The sequence below is a fragment of the Cyrtonyx montezumae genome, unplaced genomic scaffold (assembly GCF_038088225.1).
Source record: "Cyrtonyx montezumae isolate F1298 unplaced genomic scaffold, pur_monq_1.0 scaffold_15, whole genome shotgun sequence".
Taxonomy (NCBI): Eukaryota; Metazoa; Chordata; class Aves; order Galliformes; family Odontophoridae; genus Cyrtonyx; species Cyrtonyx montezumae.
In genome coordinates, this window is record NW_027071881.1 from 1,049,001 (window position 1) to 1,063,308 (window position 14,308).

The 14,308-nt window shown below is 48.7% G+C and overlaps 1 protein-coding gene across 1 annotated transcript in view; it reads right to left on the reverse strand.

Annotated features, from left to right (window-relative positions):
• The window catches only part of RNF43 (ring finger protein 43), a 52,330-nt gene that overhangs the window by 12,786 nt on the left and 25,236 nt on the right, over window positions 1-14,308 (reverse strand). Inside the window, exon 2 of the mRNA XM_065731681.1 lies at window positions 2,195-2,317. Coding sequence (XP_065587753.1) covers window positions 2,195-2,317 — 123 coding nt within the window. The remainder of the gene's footprint in view (window positions 1-2,194; window positions 2,318-14,308) is intronic.

Sequence of the window (14,308 nt, forward strand, 5' to 3'; positions counted from 1 at the left end):
AACAGGGATCTGCCGGAGCTGCTGCAGCACTTTACCTGCTGCATTGCCAAACTCCAGCTCAGGGGCCAGAGGTCAGTGCTGCAGCTTCCCAGCTGCAGTATCAAACGCAGCGCCGGGGAAGCAGCTTCCAAGCTCACCTCATCGGCAGGGAGGAGCTGGGGGCTGGGGATAGGATGCGGATGGAGAATGTGGGGAAGACCACAGAGCTCCAGGAGGTTGGGCTGAAGGCTCCAAGTCACTGGACTAGGCACTCTTGGGTTTGGTAGAACAAACGGGGAAGCTGGAAAAGCGGAATTAGGGGCTCGGGACAGAGATCAGAGCCTTGGGTCCTGCCTGGGATCAGAGGATCCTCAGTGTTTGCCAGCACCAAAGAGCAAACAGGACTTTCAAGTAGCAACTTCCACCTATGGGAGCCAGTCAAGCTTTGATGAACAGTGAAGAGCTCTACAAAGATTTTATCCTGCTAAAGACACCAATGATGGGGAAACAAACGAACAACTGAGACTAGGCAAATGACCTTTCACACCATCTTTCAGACTCCTGTTGCAGAGAAGCAACTTGTGTCCAGGCCATCTACAGCCCACCTGCTGAGTGCTCACTGTCTTTGTGTCAGGTCTTTTCAGCTCATCTCACTCATTAAGGACTGGAAAAAATCTCAGTACAAATATGCATTTACTGGTTGATTGAGGAGATTTCAGCAGTCTGACAACCGGACTTGGAATCAGTGTTTCACATGGGGAAAGACTACAGCGCAGGATTGCAAATGATGCAGCAGAAATAGAAATGAATCAATCTGAATTGATCCCATGTGTCCCCTATGGCTGTTTCTCCCCAGGCAGATCAGACACCTTCCTACCAAAGTCAGGTCTGACATTGAAGCAGGGCTGGCATCTAAGAGAACAGAAGCAGAAAAGTGCATCAGGTGGCTGATGGAGTCATTCTCATGCTGGGCTTGAAAGTGCTGTCTGTGTGCACTGCTTGGCTGGGTGACAGCTGCAGGAGAGGTTATCATAACACTTTGCACATGACTATTTTTATCAGCGTTGATATAGTGCTGCAATTCAACATGCAGAGCTCTGCCACAGGCAATGCATGCCAAGGGAACAAGGCTCCTGCCCCAACACCAGCCACAGCCCACAGCTGCCCCTGTGCTCCCAAAGAGAAGTGCCATCCAAAGCATTGGGGATAGATTTGTGTAATGCTGGAGGGAAGGAGCAGGGCAGAAGCTTCAGGAGGATGGAGAAGTAGATAGGCCCCAGTGCAGGACAGCAGTTACAGGGGGTGAAGGAGTCAGGGAACACGTCCAAAGGAGGGCCCAGGGACATGGCCAGCTGAAGAACATCTGCCTGTATTTCATGGTTAAAACAGTCCTGAGTGAGGGAGAGAGCTGTGAGCATTTCCAGGAGAGGTCCTGCAGCAGAAGTACCCGCAGGCAGGCTGGCAGCCAGCACCCCAGGCACTGTCACCTGGGTGCCTGTATGGCTGTGAGAAAGCAGCCTCGAGCTGTAAAATCCCTTCACAGTGGTCGTCTCAGCATCACTCCCCTTTCCGTGCGTTTGTCACCACAGCCTCTGTGAAACTGACACTGTGCAGGAAGGGCTGCTTGGTACAAATTGTGCCCGGCCTCTGCAGCCAAGGACAGGAAAGGAGTCTGTCCCCAGCAGAACATCACCATCCACAGAAATCAGACAGTGAGGCTTCATCATCCGAATGCAATCCAGACAAAGAGCTAAACAAGGCTCTTCATGTTCGTGCAGTGCTTACAGAAAATAACACTTTATCCAGAGACAATTAAAGGACACAGACTCAGCCCCCGAAGAGAAGGCCAATGCTAGCCTCTATCCGCTCAGCTTTATCAGAGATGCAAAGATTTTAAGGCTTAAAATGACCCTCATTCCCACCTGACTTCCTTATTACCAGAGAATTGTACCAGTGACCTCAACTTTTGACACAGTAACTGCCATTCACTGAGGCACAGAGACCTGACCCAAAGACCTCTGAGATGTCCCATTCCTTGGATGCATGGCACTGCTCAGGTGTCACCTCCCATTTCCAGACTGTCTGATTGGCTTTTGTCTGAACTGCTCAGTGCTGATCCTTCATGTGCCTCAGCAGGTGAAGTATTACAATTTTACTCTTTCCTGCATCACATCATTTCCCACATTGGTGCCATATGGGGCATTTTTGCACATACCTTGTTAGCCAGTGACAGGCACGGGTTGGGATCCCGGTCTGGCTGCTCGAGCTTGACAATGGTGATGAATCCTGACTCTGTGTGTTCATCCTCACTGGTGTTGCACAGGGACAACGGGTGAGACTGTTGGACAGAAAGAAGCAAAGGAAGCTCAGATTTTGAGGCTCAGTATTGTGATGGATGGCTGTAGTCCACTACAAACTTTGTGCCTCAAGGACCTGTGCAGAGTGAGCAGGACACACAGTGGGCATCACTCACTGCTCCATCCCATGGCAGTGTGCGAGTGTCAGCGAGGCTCTGAATGCCACAAAGAGCAAATCAAAGTTTGATTCATCAGAAAGATATCTCAGGGAAAGGTAGTGTCTGCTATCAGCATCACACAGGTCTGGCTTTGTCCCAGTCATGGATACTCAAAGCCTGATGAGACCACAGCCCTTGACTTCTGGGCTGCAGCATCCCAGCAGTGCTGGGCTGGGTGCTGCTGTGCCTCAGGGAGCAGGACCTGCTGCTCAAGGCCAGCTTCCTGTCATAGCAAAGCACTTCTGCCACCAAGCTCATCAACACTATGGTGAATTTGTAAAGGAGATGTCAAAGAAGTCCAAGGAAGAATGGTAAAACTGCAAGAACTTTGCAGAAAATACCAGGAATGAGAGGGGAGAAAGAAAGACCTCAGGGACCACAATCTGTGGAAAAATGTTCACCCCTTCGAGCCAAGCTGCTGGCACCATCACATCCCTGCCTCAGCACTCTGCAACTGCCCCTGGATTTTCAGCCTGGCAGTGGGGGAAAGGATGAAGGATGGGAGGGCAAAGGAAGCTGCAATTCTTGGCTCCCTTTGGGGAATTCTGACATCTTGCATGAATCTTCCCAGCTTTTTTCCTAGAAAAGCTGTCAGGCATCATAAGTTCATAAGTTCATAAGGTTGGAAAGGACCTATAAGATCATCTAGTCCAACCATCCTCCTATCACTATCTCTACCCAACTACTAAATTAAGTCCTTTAGCACCTCATCTAAACGCTTCTTGAACAGCGCTAGGGATGGTGCCTCAACCACCTCCCTAGGCAGGCCATTCCAGTGCCTGACCACTCTTTCAGAAAAGAAATGCTTCCTCAGGTCTAATCTCAATCTTCCCCGGCGCAACTTGTGGCCATTCCCTCTCGTCCTGTCATTACTTATCAGGGAGAAGAGGCCTACCCCCTCCTCACCACAACCCCCCTCAGGAAGTGGTAGAGTGCAATAAGGTCTCCTCTGAGCCTCCTCTTCTCCAGACTAAACAATCCCAGCTCCCTCAGCCGCTCCTCATAAGACTTGTGCTCCAGACCCCTCACCAGTTTTGTTGCCCTTCTCTGAACACGCTCCAGGGCCTCAATGTCCTTCTTGTAGTGAGGGGCCGTCCTTCTCTGTGACTAAACTGCAGTGCATTAAGAGGTTATGGTACAGAAAAGCCTATAAATTCTAAGAGTATTGGGCAGCTTTTATTAATGTATCAGTTTGTGGAAGTGAGGGGAAGCAAGCAAGAAAGCTCAGCATCGCAAAGCAGCAGGACCTGGCCCTTACTTTTCACATCCTACACTGGCATTTTTGGGCACTTCCACTGCATCAGTTGCTGCATTTTGAGTGAGTGAGTGAGCAATCACAGCTGCACATTGTGCTCATGAGACAAGAGCAGACCTAAAAAGTAAGCCAAGGATCACGTGGAAAAACAAATATTATGAGATTCCACAGCGAAGACAGAGATTGTGCTCCAACTGCTGCATCAGCATCCCTCACTGCCCCCAAAAGCAGACCATGTGTGGCCACAGACCGGCTCACTGCCTGCAGGACTGAACCACTTCTGTGGGCTGGGGATCTCTGCAGCACTCGCTGCCAAACCAAGAAGTCATTTCTCCTCCTAGGAAGCCTCTCAAATCTAGCAGAGAAAGGGCAAAATCCAGTCAGTCAGGCTTGTGAACCCCCCGGTTTTGTCACTTCATTTCTCCCTGCCACCTGCTCAGCAGGATGCAGAGCTTCCCCCACATCCCTTGCTGCCCTTTTTTTCTCTCATTTCCTTACCCTATGGCAGCTCCTTTTCTCTATCATTTCCACCCACACCATCCCTCCTAAAATACCAAACTTGTCTTGCTAAGCTCTTGCAGCCTTTCCCGGCAGCACTGTGCCCCGAGCTGCCCCACGCTGTGCAGCACTGGGAGCAGCAGGAGCCCACCGGCAGAGCTGCCCATGGAGATGCCCCGGGGAGCGGCGGCTGCAGGGGAAGTGCCACGCACCCACCCGGGGGCTTCGCTTCTAAAACAGCAGAAAAAAAAGATGACCCTGAGAGGTCACCGAGCCCACTCTGCTGCCCGAAGGCAGGATCAGCCAGACCTAAAACATTCCTCTGAGACACTTGCTTAACCTGTTTTCAAGACCTCCAAAAATGGAGATTCCTCACCCACCCCAGGCAATCCAGTCCAGGGCTGCGCTCTCCCCCGCACGGTAGAATAGTTTCTAATGACTTATCTGAATCAGTCCTGCAGCAGTTCAGGCTTATTTAATTCTCACTGAATCAGCTATGACAAAAAAAAAATAAAATTAAAGAGATAATTTGTTTTCTTTTTCTGAGAACCACTTAAAGACGTCTGCTTTTTGGGGACAAGGCTGGTGAAGCAAGGTCTCCAGCACCAAAGCTAAGTGTGTGACTTGCCCTGGTTTTCTCTGTATTCTTTGAACTCAGAGCTCTCCACACAGTTTCTTCATGAGTCAAAAGGACTGATTTGATTTGAAGCGTCGTGAAAAATTCCCTAACCAATCAATAAAAGGGAATTGGAAAAGAGAGAACAGGACAAAATAGTGTCCATCAAAGGGCTCCAATGCAAATCATGGACTGACCTGGAGAACTCTTCACAGCAGTGTATAACTCATCAATAAATCGATCCCAGCACCAGGAAAAAGGAATACAGCAAACACGAAACTGAACTTGAAGAATTTGAAGGCAATCAGGGGACAGCAGATCGGTAACCCTGACATCCCCCAACCAAACAGCAGGGAAGGGAAGGGAGAGCCAACAGTGCTTTTGGGAAAGGAGTTATGCTTCACAAACCTACGGGGCTCCGAGAAGCAAGTGAAAGAATAAGGGAGGTCCAGTTTATTCTGTACACTGGGATCTCCACTTCTGTTCTTCTACGAGGTCAAAGCTCTGAAAGATGACAGAATTTATGCAGTAGTGCCCTGAACTAAGAACAGAAAAAGCAGGTCAGCCTTTACAATGGAGTACATTTACCAGTTAAGCCCCAGAAGTAAACTGTATTGTCTGAACGTACTCACAAAGGATTTGGAAAATGAGAGGAATAATTAAGTGGCTGAGTTTCTCAATAACACATAAATATTCAAGCTGGTAAACATGACATTGGCTATAAAGGGATCTCCTGACATCAAGTGACAGAATGACAGTAAGTGTTTAAAAACAAACCAACAATCATGAAGCACACAGCCACTGGATCAGCCCTGGGTTAGCTGTCACACTCAACAGAGAACTTGGGGTCACTGTGAGCAGTTACTGAATCACCTGAAGCAGTCAGAAGGCAGATAGACTAATAGGCATTACTGCAGGAGAATTCAAAGAACCAAACCAGCAAATCTAGCAGATAAAGCTGCAGTGTGTCAACACCTCGAAATCACAAGTTCTGCTCACTCCACATTAAAGAGAAGGAAGTGTTTCTGTGCAAGAAGAGATTAAACAAACACAAATTCTTTAGGTTTGTAGAGATGAGGTATTTTAGAGCTAAGCACAATCATGAAAAATATGGAGAAAGCAAATGGAGCGTGATTATTTACTATTTCTCAAACAAAAGCACCAGGGCACCAAGTGAAATTATCAAGCAGGAATTTTCAAACAAACAGAAGTGGAGCCGACGCGCGGTCTGGTCAAATGGCAAGGCTTGTTCCCACAGGATGCTGGGAATGCCAAAGCTATGGGTTAAAAAGCAATTAGACAAATCGGTGGAACAGGGAACCATGAAAGGGCTGCCCTGCACCAGCAGGCAGCTGCCAGCCCTGGCTCTGAGTACTGCCTGCCCGGCACAGGGGGATGTGTGAGCATCACTGGGCACCGTGTTTTCCCCTCACATCTGACACTGAGTGCTGTCAGAAGCAGACGTCGGGCGTGCTGGAGCTTCAGTGGGATTCAGGTAGGGGGCATTTACACGCAGTGTTCTCAGAGAGGGTCGTTTATATACCTTGTTCTCTCATTTTAGGCCTCTCTCCCCATCCCAGTGGTGTTAAGTGTCTATAAGTGGAGCCTTTGCCCTCCAACCTCCCTTTGCAGGTGGGGGCTGCACGTTTCCCCATTGCCTCAAGTCAGCCCCCTGCACCAGCATCCTCCCACCTCAGTGCTGCCCACCTTCCTCTTGCAACCACAGGCACAGCGTGCATGGTGCAGCACCACGGGCTGCACACATACCTTTACCACAGATATTTGGGCTAGAAATCAAATAGTGTATTAAAGCTGAGGGCTGTGGTCAGTGCCAGAGAGCTGGGAGAGCTTCTTCTACCCTGCAGGCTCCTGCTGCCCACGGGAAGCAGCTCTGTGACTCAGGGCTTTGACCCAGCACACATGCCAGCAGCCTCATCCCTTTCACTCCCGCACATGACTTTAGGGAACACTCAAGCGTGAGAAGTGTGCACTGATTTTTCCAGTTTGGTGTTTCCACTGCTGCAGCTGATGCTGGGAGTGTTTTGCATGGGCTTCTGTTGCAGCAAGGCACAGTGCATGGAAGTCCTCTGATGGAAAAGCTCCCTCACACGGGAGCTGCACAACAAAACAAGGCAGCCTGGCAACGGCAAGGAGATAAGCAAGGAGCCTAGGGCACAGCAAGCAGCAGCCTTTGGAGGGCACATAGCATCTTAGGCACTGTTTGTTGTGCCACTGCTTATCATCCAGAGATACCTGCTCCCCAGTGACCTACTTGCTTCACCCGGTCCTGTGGGTGTCACAGTGCTTGAGCTCACGAGAGCTGAACACAGATGTTTCTGTACCTGTGGATATCGGGGTCTACACTGGTTAATCCTCATCTGTGCTGAGTATCTGTCAGTGAGGTTCTAAGCTAAAGAAATGATGTTCCTTCAAAGGTTTTGAAAAAGCAAGTGGAACTGCTCTACTAGCATCCTTCCTATCTTTGCTGCTAAAAATGACCTTGTGGTGGGAGTTATCAGCCCAGACCCCTTGCTGAGGTCCATTGGGAGATGGAGAACAGGCACCTGCAATAGGATCGCCACATGAAGGACCAAGGGAGTCCCACCAGCTCTGAAAAGTGGCCCTGCAACTGCGTGGCACATCTCCAAGAACTGTCAGTGTACAAATATGGCTGCAAATGCTGACACCAGTGAAAACTCCTGCACCTCTGCATGGCAGGGGTGGAACAGGCCCAAGCCCAAAGAATGCTGCTGCCAACTGGGGACAGCCTCAGCCATCAGATCCTCCTTCCTCACCTCCTCCAGTGCTTGTACTCCGTGAATGCTTGTTCCTGGATGGGACTCTTCCCTGTCTATTTGAACCTTTCTGCTATACCATCTCAGCAGAAGCCCCACTTACATGAACATCACTCCAGTTTTTAGCTGCCACTCCACTCACAGGCACAGCCAATGGGAAGGCTACAACAAGGCTGGTATCAGAGATGGAGCTGAAAAGCACTGTGGGATGCTGCTGGAAGCATGTAGGAGAACAAGAAAGGGTGAGGCTGGGAGGTGGAGTGAACCGAAGAAGATGGAAATGGCTGGATTGGAAAGGAAGAGCATGGCAGAATGTTTCAAAGGGCCTGAGGAAAAACTGCAGCTTCCATGACTCCTGGGCATGAAGCCTAGCCATCAGGATATGGGACTTCTTAATTTCCCTGCATAAAGTTTCAAGATCTGTTATAAAAGCAAACACACCTTACCCACATATGAGTCACAGACAAACACATACACTGATAACAAACACATTATTCTTAGAGAGACTCAGGTCCTATCTCAGCATGTGAGTAGCTCAGCCAAGCATCCTCGTCCCCTGTAGGATTGGTGGGAGGTGGGAGAGGAGACAAAGGACCTACATGCTGTCACTGCCATACTCCTGTGCTCATGAGCTCTGGCACATCTAAAGACTGTCTAAAGCAGTGTCTGAGAGTTTGACACAATCAGTCAGCCCCTAATCAACAACTGCATCTCCTTCCCGTTTTCATGACAAAGCTGGTGAGCAACAAAGAGAAGTGCTGAACCACAACAGGGATGTTTATTTGATTACCCCATGTGCAGGATTAGATGTTGTAGGTGAGTCACTAAGTCTGGATCTTTTCTGTCTAGTTGCACAAGCATGGCCATGGTGTTGGTGAAAACCCTTTCTACTCACTTCACTGTCCTTTGGCAGCTCTGCTGAAGTTTGCTCTCCTGTAGACAGAGGTCTGGTACAGGGAAAGCAAATGTCACCTGTTCTTGCACGGTCTTCGCAATGATAATACAGGTCAGCAATGGAACATGGGGAACTGTTTCATCATGATGTCTGGTTGACTCTCTCTGGTCCACGTACCCCTTTTGGAATATCAAAGGCGAAGGGAGGTTCTCTGGTCAGCCCTGACTCACACCGCTAAATGAAAGTATTGGCAAGTTGGCCCAAGTCACGGGAGAACAGCTCATGCTCCTGCTGCCTCCGTGCACGCACAGGCAGTCTGAGAGTCAAGGCCAAGTGAAGTGCATCCAACCCATGTTTACTGCCTGTTCCATATACCCTAGAGGGGAAAATGCCACCACCAATCCCAATACCCCAATGCTCTCTTACACAACAGCCTCTTGCACCATGCTGGCCCCTTTTACAGCCTGCAGGTTAAAACCGTTCCACAAAGACTCATTCAAGTGTTGCCCCTGAGCCAGAAGTCTTGCCCCTCAACAAAAGACAAAACCCAAGCAGTTGTACAGGCATCCTTCCTGCCACGCAAAGCACAGATCTGTATCATCATCACACAAAGCTGTCTGGTCACTTGGGGCCAGCTTAGGGGTGGCACGCTTACACTGAGTCTGGATAGATCAAGCAGAAAGCTCTGACACCAGAGGCAACTCTGCAGCAATGGGCCAAATGCAAACACTCACCCAAACCCAGGCCACTCTACTGCACAGACAAGAATATTGCTTCCTCAACTAGCAAGTTCCTGAAGTGGAATTCAAAGTTAAAGTCTTGAAAGTGGATGCCAGAAAGCATTCTTGCTCTTCTAGATAGGAGATAACAGATCAAGAAGAGCAAAGACGAATAAGGAAATTCTCCTTGGGACAGATGATGTCATTATTTCTTCTGAAGCATCACACAACTCAAGGAGGGCTGAGCAGCTCTTGGAAGGAGCCCAGAGGCTCTCTCCAGGTTGACATGGACTGAGGAATCCTCCAATGCTCTTCTGAAGATGAAAGCTCAGCAGCAGTGCTGCCTTGACTGTCGCTTGAACACCTGATGTGTGCCACTATATGCCACGAGCCTGTGCACGTCGGCGAAGAGCCGCAGGCACGCGGCGGGCGTGGGGTCAGGAGACAGCCCTGCTGGGGTTCCTGCACTGTGCACCAGAGAACGGCATCCAGCTCCCATCCCATCCCCCTTGAATATCCCTGGCCTCAGCCAGGTGCACAACAAAAGGAAACTAATGATTTAGCTATTGCTTCAGCACGGAAGGTTTGAAGGTCAGCCATTCAGCAAGGCGCGCATTGTATGACCAAGCGCTGCCTGCCCTGCCTGCAGACCTGCAGCTACAGTCAGCGCAGCAGGGGCCAGCACTGTACGGCTGGCTTCTGAGCGGGGAGATGAAAGGCTGCTTCCAATGTAATAACTGACGGCCTCTTCAGTGCCGTTTGAACTGTTTACAGACTGAGTTAACGATTACAGGCAATGTGTATCTTGGCCGCTGCCCAAAATTCTTACCCGCCCGTCAGATATTATCAAAGAGCCCTTCACTGCTTGCCTGGAGTCCTTCCAAAGCTCAGCGCCGAAATGCCGGCGTAGAGGAGGGGCCTTCCGCACTCACTCCTCAAGCTAGAAAGTCAAGGCCCTGCTCTCCAAGGTGTCCTGGGGACCGGCCGCCGTGTCATGCAGAGACATAAAAGCACCTGACAGCCCCGGGCACTGTTTGTTCGGGCAGGCTCTTCCCTGCAGGACATCTCTGAGGGCTTTTCCTGAACTGCTTTGCTCTCCACACAGTCAGTGTTGCTTTCCCTTGTGCCCTGCCTGCATGAGGCTGCTGCTGCCGCCCGTACCTTGCTCCCCACACGCCATCTGCATAGCACGGCTGCATTGATGCTGGTGGTTACACAGCTTAAAGCTGCTCCTGCCTGTTTTCAACACCCTCGTGCCTAAGAGTGTGGACAAGAGCGAACCAGGTGATGGGAGATTAGATAAAATCACTTCCATTGTTATTTGTAGTTGGAAATATGCAGGTGTAGGTATAAGGCCTGGCTAAATTTGGTTTAGAAAACAAGCCCCAGCTCTCCAGGGCAAACTGCACAGGGTCTGGAAACACTGTAGAAATGGAGGGATGAAATCAAGAACTGGCAAGCTGCTCTAATTACAGACAAATAACACAGAGCCACATTCAAGTAACACTGAGGCTACACAGTGAACTGCTTTGGAGGCAGGAAATGCCACAGTTCCAATGAGTGCTCTATCCCACTGCTATTCCTACACCTCTAAACCCAGAGGAGGTTCGGCACTGCCTCCGGTGAGAACAAAAAGCTAATGTGGGTCATGTACATCTCCCAGAAGCTTCTGTCAAAGACAGCTTCCTATAAACAACCAGGAAAAAAATAATCTCAGTTCAAGATAGAAACACCCTCCTGGACCACCAGTTCAGTTCCCCCAGTCACCAGTTTATGCTGGAAAATGTTATTGATGCAGTTCAGTAGACATTCTGCAGACTGAGCTACCCTGGCTTCAAGGTATCCGTGGTCCACAGAGCATTGTTTAAAAGCTTCTGCTTCAGTGCAGTCTGGGGTTCAAATCTATCAAGCCACACCAGCAGCATCAATCGATGGACAGCATGCCTGCTAGGATGCTGCAGCAGCACTGGTATGCCATCAACTAAAGAAAAGGGAAAAATAAAAAAGGATGAAAATTTGCATTAAAAATTTGCTACTCTGTTCCCAAAACAAGGCATGTTTGTCCTGCCCCCCAAAAATGCAGAAGAGTTTCCTCAGCAGTCTGGCAAGGTCTCGTCCATGACACCAAGGCTGGAGTTTACAAGGGATGCCTTCACGTGGTGCCAACCAGCTGCATGAAATACAGCGTGTCAGCAGGTTCTAGGAATAATGGTGAAGAATTCAGAACAGCTAAAGGAACACACGCCTTGCTTTTTAATCATACATCATACTTGACTTCCTATTGTCTTGTTGCACAGCTGCAGTTGTTTTCATTGGAATGAGAGAATGGCTGGTGATGGACAGAAGTACAGCTCCTCTTGGATGCTGTAGTATTGCCAAGAGACAAAACGTAGATGCAAACACATTTGCTGTGATTTGATTCAATAAAACTTGCTCGTACAGTACAGCACACTACAAAAATTGGTTCCTCCTACGCTTACTTGCTAAGACATGAGTTTGGGCCCTCTGGGATCTGCATTTCCTTGGCTGCTATTGATGACATCACTGACATCTAAGGAGCTACAGGAATGCAGAGAATGCAGCTTTGGGCTCTGGGGGATGCTGAGCTCATCTACTGCTACAGGAGGCAAGAAAGATGGGCTGTCTGGGTCCCAGCCCTGGCACAGCTGCAGACTTTCACTTCCAACATACACACGTGTTCTTTTTAAGGCCACACAACATGTGGTTGCACAAGTTTGCACCAGTTTAAACAGAAAAGTCAGAAAGGTTTCAAAATTGATTCCACTTCAGACGCTGAGTGGAAATAAAAATGTCAGCACAGGCATACAGGGTCAAACCCCACATGGATGTAACTCAACCCCCTGTCTCTCACCAACCAACAGATATCAATCAGAAAGTGGTCTTCCGCCTCATGTCTTCCCAGCACCCAGTCGATGTAAGCTTGGGGTGTTCCTGCTCTGGAGGATGTATGCAGAGCACAGTGATTAACAGCTTGATGATTTCACATAAATGTCTCCTTTCCTTTTTGCTCGTTTGTATTTTCTTCCACAATATCCACTTCGGATTAACTCCATGATAGATTTCAGCTCTGTCAATAGATATTTTGACTGAGGATATTCTCACAGGAGACTCCTGAAGGCAATCTCTGTTAGCTCCAAGACACACCCTCGACTATCACCAGCCTTTCTGTGTGTAGCCAAGCTTTCATCCTGGGAATTCCAGCAACCAAAGATTTCACCAGCATTCAAAGAGCTTGGCTAGCTGCAAGGAGCTTGAAGTAGGTAAGCATAACTCTTCCTCTTAGTTTCAGCTTGCTGGGAGCCTCTGAAGAATCCAACATTCATCACCAAAGGGCATGTCTCCACACAGAGTTCTTAGGGACGAAGATGACACAGCTCTTGGCCCAGTACTCAAGAGACTGAGGCCAAAAAGGTGAAGAAATTTCCATTTTCAGCCACTGCTGCAGTGTTCAGAGTAGCACAGAACTGCGAATTCACAGCATCCAGGACAGAAAGTGAAATAACTTCCTTGCTTGACAGAACGTGATCAAGTAGAAAATTACCTACACTGTCTTCAATCGAGGCTACCCAATACTTTGACCAAAACTTACTTTAAAATGGTACAGACTGACTGAGCTCTAAGAGCCTTTTTTTTTATTGTTGTTCATCAAAATGGGAAAGGAGCCAGTCGCAGATGTGTTTTTTTTAGGGAGTGAAAGTAGGTTAGTTGCGACATCACCTCAGCTGGAGGATCCAACTCTCATCTACTCACGTCTCCTCCAGAAGTACGGAAGGGGGCAAAGACCCCTAACTCCCATGGGAGTTAGGAATAAAAAAGATTTTGAAAGCAGAAAAATCCTCCTGCTTACAGGGCGGAAGGCTCTCTCCTATCTCCAGTTACTGCAGATTAGGGGATCTAATGGTCAGCATGACGCCAGCCAACTCTGTGCATTGTCGCTGTTTTGTTTTTTTGTTTGCTTATTGTTTGTTTGAATAAAAACGGATTCTCGGGTCCCTGTCAGAGTATGACCAATGGAAAAGAGGACCTAGAACTGTCAAGAGCTTCTGATTTGGCTTCTTGGTGATAAAACAACTCTATGTTGTATATAATCAGCCATCTACACCTGAATTGACTCATGCAAACTCCAGTTCCTGGGCTTGCTTGCCTTTTCTCCTGGCTTTGAAGGGTGGAGGTAGGTTGGAGTTGTTGCAATCACAAATTCTGCCTCTGTATGCATCGGCTGCTTTTCATCTTCCCGTGTTCTCCCTCACCAAGGCAGGATGTTTGATCAAGGGTTTATTACACAGCCACGCTCGAAGCACAGAGAACAGGTTTTTTAATGTTGTATCTCGTCCCTCCGTGCTGTAAGACTGCATACTTCTGCTCTGTGAAAATGACAGGTGTCCATCTCCCAGAAAAAGACACAGCTCTCACAGCTCCAGAGCTATACCCAGCCCTAACAGTGTGAATTTGCAGATCTCTTTGCAGAAGGCAAATTCGTCAAACAGCTGATGTGTCTGTTTACCACCACACAGGCTCTGGAAGGGATGGTTCTTCATTACAGTTCATCTGATTTCTCCAGCAGTACAATTCAGTTGATTTCTCCACCAAGACCCCTACATTACGTTGAATAACATGCATTTACACTGCCCAATCCACCAAGTTCTCCCTTTTCTCATACAATCTGCATTACTGTCATCACGTAAGGATGAAAAGCCATTGTAACCAAAACCTTGAAGCCTGCAGAGCACTGCTTCGATGGTTTCTGTTATATTAGGAATCAGTGCAGCACTTGAGAACACAGGGATAAATCATTAACAAGTCATTATTGTTCACGGGTATTTTTGGCAGGAAACCACTAAGGTCAACTTGGACAAACTGCAGTGAGGCAGTGGGGGTGGCACTTTTCTTGGAGGAGCATTCAAATCCTTGTCTAATGTCATCAAAGTAGTCTGGAAGTGACTTTCCTTGCTGAATCTCATAGATGTGGAGAGTGTCATAGCCCCTCCTGGCCACTCTCCATGCCCGTGCTTTCC